General features: G+C 41.1%; 1 protein-coding gene across 3 annotated transcripts; it reads right to left on the reverse strand.

The window, feature by feature from the left end:
* Positions 1-1813: 1813 nt before the first annotated feature.
* aph1b (APH1B gamma secretase subunit) lies at positions 1814-8175 on the reverse strand. Of its 3 annotated transcripts, none has more exons than XM_018763201.2 (7): positions 7831-8175; positions 6852-7022; positions 6294-6367; positions 4740-4862; positions 4286-4413; positions 3903-4113; positions 1814-3693 (listed from the first exon to the last, which is right to left on the reverse strand). In XM_018763201.2, exons 1-6 carry the CDS (start codon positions 7941-7943, stop codon positions 3946-3948), a joined length of 777 nt encoding a protein of 258 aa, XP_018618717.1. In that variant the 5' UTR covers positions 7944-8175; the 3' UTR covers positions 1814-3693; positions 3903-3945. The 3 variants fall into 3 exon arrangements, with proteins under 3 accessions (XP_018618717.1, XP_018618716.1, XP_018618715.1); XM_018763200.2 differs by having other exon boundaries at positions 1814-3765; XM_018763199.2 differs by having other exon boundaries at positions 1814-4113.
* Positions 8176-11453: the final 3278 nt, after the last annotated feature.

The raw sequence follows: 11453 nt of genomic DNA on the forward strand, positions 1-11453 counted from the left end.
GGGTGTGGTGGCGCAGTGGGTTGGACCACAGTCCTGCTCTTCGGTGGGTCTGGGGTTTGAGTCCCGCTTGGGGTGCCTTGCGACGGACTGGCGTCCCGTCCTGGGTGTGTCCCCTCCCCCTCCGGCCTTACGCCCTGTGTTTCCGGGTAGGCTCCGGATCCCCGTGACCCTGTATGGGACAAGCGGTTCTGAAAATGTGTGTGTGTGTGTGTGTGTGTGTGTGTGTGTGTGTGTGTGTGTGTGTGTGTGTGTGTGCATCTATAGACAAAATTATTAATTTTTTTTCCCTACACACTGTTTTTCAAAAACTTCTTCCTGATGTAGACATTTGATATATTCCACACAGGGTATGAGATTGCTGGCCAGGATGGACAAGACACATGTTCCACCTACACTCATTATTACACTACGATCTAGAAATTAAATTTCACTGCAGATTTTCTTGCATGTATGATAATACATTAATGTCAAATATAGTGAAAAATCTGGCTGCACTAAAAAATTTCTCCCTGGTTACAGCCGGGCAGGACAGGACTCGAACTGTACATTCATGTGAAACTTCTTTCTCTCATTACCTTATAATGGGAGCTCCCTTCACTTTGACTGGCTGGTTCATTCCTGACATCCCTTAACTCCTGTTGACTCAGTTTGAAAATGCTCACAATCACCGTATTTTGCGTTGCAGTCAAATTATTGACACCGACACCCAGCTATTATTGTCAATCTCACCATGTGGAAGGTACATATAAAGTGTCCAGATTCTCTTTTTAATGCTCATTCATGCACAGACATGAAGCGTAATAATTATGAAATCTGATGAGAAGACTGGGCTCAAAGAAAGTTATGTACTAATATATTTTATCACATTTATACTATGTATAATTTACATATAGTATGCATATTTTCAGTTCTTTCTGAAGTGTAAATACTAAATGATCAGTTTCACTTGTAATTTTGAGTTATATGAGTCAGAATAAGATTGTGGCAAGAATTTGTGTGGTATGCTCCATATAATGCAAGGCACTTCATTTATGTATTCATTCTGCAAACATTACATCTACATTTATTCATTTAGCAGATGCATGAACAGAGAAACCTAACTTTGCATTTCTATATTTATACTTGATGAAAACAAATTGTGCTGAACATACGGTAGTTTGCCACAAAGGCCATTTATGTGAAATTTACTATACAGTAAGTTACACAACACTGGTGTTCATCTCAAGGTGAAAAGGTCTCATGAACATGGTGAGTGGAAGTCACAATGGAACAATGGGTAGCACTAGGGTGCTTCACAGCTCTTGGACTCTCAGTTGAGATTTTGGCTCCAACCTGTTCTTCCAGTTGTGTATTTTCCCTCGCAGTCCAAAGACACGTGTTCCATGAAAATTGCTAAGTAGAACTGCCCTTACTGTGTCCTTGTGAAACCATGTATGCGATTGCCTTGTGATGTACTGGTGTCCTCTCCAGTGCACTACACTTCCCAAGTGCGGATCTGACCACTGTTCTGGACAGTGATCTGAGAATGTGGTGAAAATAGAAAGGACATATAGCATCTCAGTGGGACAAAACCCCATCTCTAACATGTTACATTTTTACTTAATCAGTACAGTAACATACATGGTTAAATTAGGAGTCCCTATATTAAGTACTGTATTCCATAGCAGCTATGAAAGTATCGCATTGTCTTATCCTCCCAGCCCCCACCACCAAACTAACAGTTTCCAGGCTCATTAAGAGATGTGCCTTTGTCTTTATCGCGATCAGATTTAAAAAAAAAAAAAAAAAACACTAACGCACATACTGCATACAATCAAGCTCTTTTATTGGACTCCTGTTTTCATAATGCACCCAGTGCCACACATTTTACTGTAATACAAACTAGTCCTAGTGGGGGGAATTAAATGACAGCTTCTATAAAGAACAGGGTGTACAGAAAATTAACTGAATAGGGAGTTTGGTTTTGATACTCAAGAGCTGTCAAAATTAAAACCATCAAAGCACTGTAAAATTAGGCCTAGTTTGTATAATAGTGTAAAGACAAAATCCACATTTTGTAAATACAATATATACAGATCTGGAGCTAACATTTAGTTAGAAAATACAACTCCAGAAAGTAAGCACATATTCAAATACCTTGTTAAGGTTTTCCACAGCTTCCCAATGCAAAAAGTATCCTGAACATTAAAAATGTTAATGACTGCTTCAGGAGGTCCTGGAAGATGCATACAATCAGAGGCAGAGTTAGACATACTAGCCTGAGGAAAGATATTGCTGAATTTGTTGCATTGCCTGTGACTGTAGAAAAATGGGGAAAAAGTCCAGTGGCTTTGACACGAGTGACAGATGTCCTGATTTAGTGGTGTGGCCTCTCATCGGTCGTGCTCTCTTCCTTCTGAGCCAGAGCGGCGTTAATCAAGAAACACCATCATGATGTATCACATCAAGAAAGTTCCAGCACCACAGCATATATTCAGATCCCTATAACAAAGCCTTCTTCAGTAGTGTTTCCAGTATAAACCAGACCTGGGTGCTGGATATTGGATACTAGGTATTCATTAGAACAATTTGGATGCTGAAATTTGTAGTTAGCATAACCTGTTTTTCTCAGCTACAAGCCCCATGGAAAAAACTGTTACAAACAACTTTTAAAATTTACAGCAAATAGCATTTTAGCCCAACAAACTTAAAAAAAAAAAAAAATGAAGACAGGTTAGTTTTAAAGGTTTGTAAAAAGTGCCTTATAATTCAGACTGAGATGAATCGAAATGCTACGTTAACTGCAGAGTTGCACCTAAAATTGTTAAACATTTCAGGTAAGAAGTCAGCAATGCATTTTTGAGGCTGATTTACATGAAGGTATTTTGTTACCTACTTCAATGTCTCAATTTTACTGCCAGCAAGTGCAAAACATTTTGGAATGACAACTGCAGTACTGTCCATGTTGTCAGAAATGAGGTAATGAGACTACATTGCTGTAGTGAGATCTAGCAACCCTACTCCAACAAGTTTACTGTAGTTACCTATATAAATTACTAAAGCTAAAAAGCAATTGGCTTCTAGCTGATCATAAAAAGGACCTGACAATGCCTTAATGCAATTGTACTGTAACAAAAATGTATATAATCATATGAATTAAAACTACAATCTTCATTAATGTGCATAAATATCACCATGGGATATCTCACTGTAAATCCTTAAACTGGGAACAGAGTATTTTAGAGTAATTTTTTATATAAAGTCAAACACAATGAAGAAATTTTTGTTGATATGCAAACAGCCTTTGTTTTCACCCCATAATCAATTTCTTAGTAGAGTGAGGTTTTTAGGGGTGCAGAGGAATAAAACCTCTGAACCTGTGACTGTGTATAGCTACAAAGCAAATGTTGAGCACAAAGGAATAAAGGAAGGCACAGTAACACAGTCTGAGTACCATTCCCACAGAAATACTGATGTAAAACTACAAAGTGCCCCACCACAACAAACATCCCAGGGAAATTTTAGTAACATAAAAGGGCTAAAATGACATTACACAGACCTAGACAACTCTAGCAAAAACAGCTCAACACATGTTTCCTGTGCACTGTAGCATGTGAGGGGTCTCCGTGCCATCGGGATGAAGTCATCCCGACTCTTGAACACTCAGGTGCTCCATTTACTACTGGCAGGCTTGCCTCAGACAGCACAATATCACTGGGAGTTCAGAGGGATGAGAAACAGGGTCGGTAATGGAACCTGCTGCGATCCACGTTTGCCATGACAACACTGTAAGCGGAACAAAAACTTCCAGTGATCACCTACCCAGCAAACTACAAACAATTAGAAGCAAAAAAGTTAAGAAGAGAGGGCTTTAATGGGACCGGCACTTCCTTATCTTTCAAGGTAAAAGTGTTCTTGTTTACTTGCTCTCTTTTCTGGTGGATGTCCTGGCATGATTCCTTCATGCTATCTGGGCCGGTGGTTGGCAAGCAGAAAGTCCTTGTCCTTGCAGGTGAGGCAGAGTTTGAGGTTTCGCAGCGAGCCCCCAGCACAGAAGAAAGCCCACACGCCCATGAGCATCATTATCACATACGCGGGAATAAGGCTGCCTTCGTACACAGGGTTCAGGAATGTCTGAAAGACAAACAGCCTTTTAGTCCATCTCTCCTCAGCAAACATTACACAGATAAGGACACAACTGAATGCTTCTCATTATATTTATGAGATATTAATTAGCAATCTTAGTAGTAATAGACAATGAGGTGTGGAACGGTTGGCGGTTTTCTCATACTTAACGTGAACTTACCAGACACGACACAAGCAGGTGGCTGGCTACTACCACGGCCAACGACCACCACTTCTCTTTCTCGCAGGCCTCAAAGAACACCACTCCCCAGAACATGTGGAGCAGGATAATGGCCATTGTCATGAAGGCTGTGGATACATCATCAGCTCAGTGCCCTAGTCTTCCTGGTCACCATAACTACTTATATTACTTTTACCATAGTATACATTTTATTAATGCAATTAGGTCTGATAATTGTAAAAACCCACAAACCCCTAAACTTGTCAAGATACACACTGTTGCAAAACAGACCCCAACGAACAACTTCATGTCCATAAAAATTCAGAACAGCCAATGTTTTTTTGATATATATAAAAAAACATATAAATAGCAACATAAAACGAGAGATATAGTAACAAATGACCTTACATTTGCACTAAAACACATTGCAGTTCACCAGTGCCATGAGGATTACCTGAAGAAATGAAATAGTGCTGAGAGTCACCATGGATTCCTACAGTGCCAGGACCAAGGGAATCTGCCAAGATGTTGACCACAGAAAAAGCCCCACTCATGAAGCCAAATCCCAGGCCGGACACTGAGAAACACAATGAAAGCACACTTCAAATTACACTCCCATAGTAGTTTACAAAGGCTGTGAGTCTAATACTACACTTGCACGAAATTCAAATAAAAAGCCAAAACACATTTCATAAACCTGTGTATATATTTGGCTGGAATAATCTTTGATAACCTGCACCATTTCCACTTTTCTCTATTTTTTCCAGCTTTTACATTAAATTTGAACAGATCTTTTCTTTTGTAGTAGTACATGAAGAGAGCCGGGTGGGGGTCCTGACACCAGAATTGTTTTTATGTCATTTCATTGGCGTGGAAGATATTGAAATTAATTATAAGTCTGGAAAAATGAATGGCGCCCTAACATTAAAGTACCTAATTAATGGTGTAATTAGTTAGCTGTTGGTATACAAACAGGCCTGATTTGGCCAGTCCTAATGAATATAATACTCAGCTACTTAAACCCTTACACCGAGGCACACCATGGCACACTAAAGGAAATTTCTGACAACGTTCAAAGAAAAGCTACTGATGCTTATCAGGCTGGAAAGAGTTACATGGCCACTTCTAAGGCTGTGAATCATGATCAGAATCAGAACAAATATAGAAAGTTTGGACCAGTTGTGAATCTACCTAGGAGTGTCTGTTTTACCAAAATCTCTCTATGAGCAGGGTGTAAAACCATTACTGAGCTCAAAATAAATTATGGAACAACAACTAGGGAATTGTAGGCCTCTCTTGTTTCAGCTCAAATCAGAGCTAATGACTTCACACACAAAAAAAAAAAAAAAAAAAAAAAAAAAAAAAAAGACTGCAAAAATGGGATCCACAGGAGAGTGGCAAGTCAGAAACCACGGGTCAGAAAAAGAACGTGAAAGTCTGGTATAAAGCACCAGAATGTCTCTCAAGACTTCTGGAAGAAAAAAGCCTTATTATATCTGGGAAAACCCAAATTTGGCATTTTACAGGCAGAACCTTTCACCACAGATAAACAAGGTGGTGGCAGGGTGATGGTGTGGGAATGTGCCACAGGACTTAGGTGACTTGCCATCATAGAAGGAATTAGTTTTTCCATGATTACGACTGCTCATTTAATAATTTTCCACACCAAGGAAATGACTTCTAAACAATATGTCACTTTTTCCTCTTTCAGACTCCATTCATACACTACAAGAACTGAAAAAGGTATCAGATCACATTGGACCATTTTTTCCACAACTCCACATGTGATAAGTAGCTGGGAAGTCAGAAAAGTTTGGAAACGGTGAAACAGCAGAAACTGTCCTTGGTGCACATTAACAAATCGGATACATTTTTCATACATCTTGAAATAGTTTTAGGTACATCAATTTGACCAATTTTCCCTGTAAATATCTTTTAAAATTTAAATAGCATTTAAAAATATAACCCTCTGACTGCATGCTATATATCCACGTTCTATTCCCCTTACCATAGGCAAGCTGGCGTATAGATATGGGCATTGTGTCCTCTTGACTTAATGCCAGCAAGCCTTCATTTGCTTTCCTAAAACAAGAAGACATTTGTAAAGCAAACATTGTGAAACATTCTGTGAATACAGCAAGCGTGTTCATTTTCAAGTGCATCTGTGTGGGAATACAGTAAGGATATCAGAAATATCAGCATCCAACAGTAAGCACTGAAAAGGATTATACAATCTTCAGCTGGATAAGAAAAACTTAACTGATCTTAATTTGAAATTAAAATTTAAATATTAGCAAATTACTAGCACACGGTGTGCTCATACTAGTGTGAAATGAAGAGAAGAAAATATTTCGGATATAACAGTTAAAAGCACGGGTGCAGACACACAAGGGGTAACAGTTGAATTCAAGTGTCCCTCTAATTAATAGCATGACTCCAGCTGAGCTCAGTTTATAGAAGAGAAACGCCGTCAAGGCGGTCGTTAAAATTAAACTGTCCGGTAGCACTTCTACTTGTCAATTCCATTGGTGTGGAGTGACACAGAGTCACACCACCAAGGCCTTACTTGAGCAGTTTGTAGTAGCCAAAGCGGAAGACTTCCTGCAGGAGCACAGACAGCACCACCCCAAAGATGAGCAAGCCCTTCTGCTGGGAGGCGCTCTCCTTGTCACTGATCTGAACAGCTATGAACCACACCAGCGAGGACAGAAGCAGTGAAACCAGCCAGAAGAAGGCGCTGCAGAAAAAAAGAAAGGACCACAAATCACAAGGCTGGAAATCACAGCCAGCTAACTGAGCAATTAAGTGTGTGGCAGTTTTCATGACATGATCATTATTAACAACATTTGTCAGACTCTTGAGGAAAATTCACAATTGGAGATTACAATTAGTTACCCATTTACAGAGCAGGGTATTGTTACTGCATCAGTTCAAGGGGACTTATACAGGAGTTCTGATGTCAACTGGCAACCCTGAGATAGGCGACAGCACTAAATACTACACTACTGCTGCCGCAGGATACAGAGTAATTTTGTAAATCACACACGATCGGATCAGCAGCAATCAATCAATGCCATCGCCCCCCCTACTGCATCAAATTAAGTAGAAAACGTGGAGCAGGCAAAAGGCACTGAATCATGTTCCGCGATGGCAGAGTATGTATGAGCTAGATACCGGCGCACCATCTGGCAACCTCAGCACGCAGACTGAGACAGTCAGTGTACCACACACTCACTATACTAGTAACTGTACACGGCGCACTACTACTACTCACGTCACTGTACTGTCTCGCGGCACCGCTCGCGTTCGGGCAGCAAAACTCCCCTCAAACGTTTTTGGAGAAACTATATTATATATCTCACTGCACACTTGTTTTGTGCGATTAAAAACACGGGGATTTCCAGTATTTTTTTTGGGAACAGAAAACGAACTTCACTCGGATCGGAACGCAAAGAAAGACAACTAAGCCTTAGCTCTCTGAGTTTACGGGCCACTTCCGAACTGTCTGAAGCCTAAGGCTGTGTGTGGCTGACCGGCCCACTCACCCGGCGATGAGGAAGATGACCCGCAGCGGGTCTCGGGCGATGGTGAAGACGAAGAGGGCGACGGCCGGCCCGAAGGCGATGAACGTGCAGCCGAAGAACACCGACGTTGTCATGATGATGATTTCGGACCGGAATTATTCGAACACAACAACTCACTTAAAAGCGCCCTCTCAGCGTTCGGCAAACTCGGACCTCCGAGCGGGCGCGTTTTCATGTGGCTCAGAAGCGTCGTCCTCAGTGTAAAAAAACGAACGGTGCCATTGTTGTACGTGTCACTGTCTGCGCGAATTAACTCGCCTCGAAAGCTCCGGGTGATGCTCTTCCTATTCTGGAGAAAATGGCACATGACTCAGAGCAACGCCGAGCTGAGCACGCAGAGCAGAGCGCCCCCTGCAGGCCGGAGGGCTACGAGGCAGCGGAGGCAGCGATGGCAGCGATGGCCTCAGGTGGCCTGCAGCTGCTTTTCTTTCGGCTGCAGCAGGTGCGACGCAGACGGTCCCCGCTGCGCGACGCAGGCCGGACCAACGAGGCGTCTTTTGTAGAAAACCTTGTAGATGTGGACCGAGCACCGCTCGCTTTACCTGAGCTGATGCTAAACATCGTTATCGATCAGTCTGCAAAACACCACACTTAATTTTTAGATGTTTTAAAAAAATTGTCGGTGATTTTATAAGAGCAGCGCACATAAGTTGTATGCGATGGTAGCGCATTGGATCGAATGCGATAGTAGAGGCGACGGTGAGCTCATTGCTATAGAAAACACGTGGCACTGTAGTTTAAAATATACATTTTCTTCAAAAAACGTTATTCTAACTATAAAATGCAATAATTTTAAATAGAAATGTAAAACCACTCTTGCTGTTTTTTTTTTTTTTTTTTTTTTTTTTTTTTTTTTTTTTGTAACTTCAGATTTTGAGTTAAAATGCCTCCCTTGTCGCAGTGGGTTGGACCGGGTCCTGCTCTCCAGTGGGTCTGGGGTTCGAGTCCCGCTTGGGGTGCCTTGCGGCGGACTGGCGTCCCGTCCTGGGTGTGTCCCCTCCCCCTCCGGCCTTACGCCCTGAGTTGCCGGGTAGGCTCCAGTTCCCCGCGACCCCATATGGGACAAGCGGTTCAGAAAATGTGTGTGTGTGTGTGCGTGCGCCTCCCTTGTTTGCCTAGGGATGCATCAGAGTTTCAAGTGTCTTACAGCAACACACACACCTTGTCTGAAACCTCTTGTCCCATATAGGGTCATGGGGAGCCAGAGCCTAACCCAGTACCACAGGACACAAGGCTGGAGAGGGAGGGGATACACCCAGGACAGGACACCCATCCATCACAAGGCACCCCAACCAGGACTTGAACCCCTGACCCACCAGAGAGCAGGACCCCATCAAACCCACTGCGTCACCGTGCCCCCTGTGCTTCCAGCAGCACGCACAAATGAGCGGTGATGCATGGTGTATGTGAAGGAATGCATCCTGGGATAAAATACTTTTAAATTTAATTAAAATTTTGAATTAAACTGATAGTTTACTACATGATTTTGGAAGAAGTCCTCCAAGGCTTTCAGCTGTTATAAAGATGAAAAGCTTCTGCAATATTAACATCCTTAAAATACTGTATAATTGACAAAGATACCACCCTTGAATTGCAGAAACCACATAAAATTGCATAAAACATGATTATCTGTTGCTGTTGAATCAGTTGCCACAGCTGTAACCACAGCTGACTGGAAGAATAAAACCCTTTTCAGATATAGACCAGAAATGTCATTTGAGAAGGACAGTAATTTACTTATTATGCCATTAGTTATTAGTAGAATTTATATTTTTTGTAAGTATGAGAGAATATGTATCCTCTAGATACATTAATGCTGAAAAATTAACAGCATTCTCAACCACAAGTAAAAGAAGATAAATACCCAAACCCAACAATTTTAGTTTGCAGCTCAAACACCACACCCAGTCCATTTAAAAATATAATAATTTTGAACATCAAACCTTAAACATCACTATCAATTAACAAAACATCTGAGCCTCTTTTTACAGTAGGAATTACAGTATTTATGCTGTAGCGACCACATTTTATTTTGCCGTAAGGATGATGAGTAAGCTGTAAATTTAAAAGAGATGGCATTGGCTTAAAGCCAAACACAAGAGTTTAATTACTGCTTAAACCTGATGAAGTGAACACCAAGAGGATGTCTCTGCACCGTGATGCCATTTTTCTGCATAATTCGTAAAATACTTTTCCTCTTCCAAGCCACTTCTAAGTTTACTTTCTGTACCAAGAACTCATTTGGGAAGTAAACAATTTTTTTCACTTGAGTTGTTTTATTTTACAGTGCTGCTGTAATGTAAGGATGCAAGTGTTGGAGGAGATGCCATTATGTTACCTATAGATGTATGAGACACCTTGCTTGCTTCAGATGTAAACTTACTAACTGTGGCTGGTAACTACTATCCATTTTTTTAAATTTTTTTGTTTCTCGATTATCTTCAGTTTTACAATACCAGCAAAAGATTATATCAATATCATTGTTACACTGGCACACATTTCTTGTTTTTCGTTCTCCTTGCTTTTTCAACATTGAACATTTTGTAACAATTTTACAAAAAAAAAAAAAAATGCATCTACGTGAATCGAGCCTGTGATTTTAATTTTCATCTACCTGACGGCTTTCTCTGATAAAATCACCAACGAGACATAATGCCAAGTCAGCCACATAATGTGGTTGACAGCTTAATGCTCTGGATCTGAAAGGTTTTCCACTTCAGCAGTAACCTCTCTCTGCATGAGTGCTGTAGTTGATTGGGAAGAAAAACCCTTGTCAGATGTGGACCAGAAATTTAATCTATTATACAAGAACAGTTTGATAGTTCCATTATTTCATTTTAAAATGATTTTAATGTGTTTCAATGTGTGTTATGATTTGTATTCTTGGAATATTTTACTGCCGAAAAACTAAGAGCTTTCCCTACCACATTTTTAAAATAAAAGAAGATGAATACCCACTCGCTCCTCTAGACAAGAAACTGGCAGATTTAACTACTTGTGGCATGCCTGGGCTGCTGGAGAAAGGGGAGGAGAGAGGGAGGGACCCGTCACACCTGGGGCTGCTAACCAGCCCTATTTTACCCCATTTCCCCAACACTGAGGTGGGACACAGAGCCTGAAAAGCCCATAGCTGAGACGGACCTGAAGGAGAAGCAACGCACGAATGCACAACCCTGCACGCTGCCTGAGAGTACCTTTCCCTGTACCAGGTCCCTCCCCTTCACCTCTTTTCCCTGGCTGGGACACATGTGAATAAAAGTTTTACAACCACTTACTGGACACCTCCCACCTCATGTGCCAAACTAATGCTCTCTGTTTCTTTGGAACTGGATAACTCACAAGCTGGTGTGGAATTAACAGTTTTTTCTTTTGCTCATGAATAATATAATGATGGTATCTGAAGCCCTTCTGCAGCTTAAGTTAAAAAAAAGACACACATGTTTTTATTTAGTAAAATCAGATAATTAGCAATCAGAACCCACTGATTGTGTCTTTTGTACAGTGGTACTAAATGACATAATACAGAGTGTCCTGTTGGATGCCTTGATATGTATGGAAATGTGTTAATCTGGTTGCCCTAAATT

Source organism: Scleropages formosus, chromosome 11 (assembly GCF_900964775.1).
Source record: "Scleropages formosus chromosome 11, fSclFor1.1, whole genome shotgun sequence".
Taxonomy (NCBI): domain Eukaryota; kingdom Metazoa; phylum Chordata; class Actinopteri; order Osteoglossiformes; family Osteoglossidae; genus Scleropages; species Scleropages formosus.

Excerpts from the sequence above, each read along its gene's own strand:
- aph1b (XM_018763201.2), bottom strand. The coding sequence starts at position 7,943 with ATGACAACGTCGGTGTTCTTCGGCTGCACGTTCATCGCCTTCGGGCCG. Across the intron at positions 7,023-7,830 it reads GTCATCTTCCTCATCGCCGG|CGCCTTCTTCTGGCTGGTTT; the intron begins GTGAGTGGGCCG and ends TTTTTTCTGCAG. Across the intron at positions 6,368-6,851 it reads GGCTACTACAAACTGCTCAA|GAAAGCAAATGAAGGCTTGC; the intron begins GTAAGGCCTTGG and ends TTCTTGTTTTAG.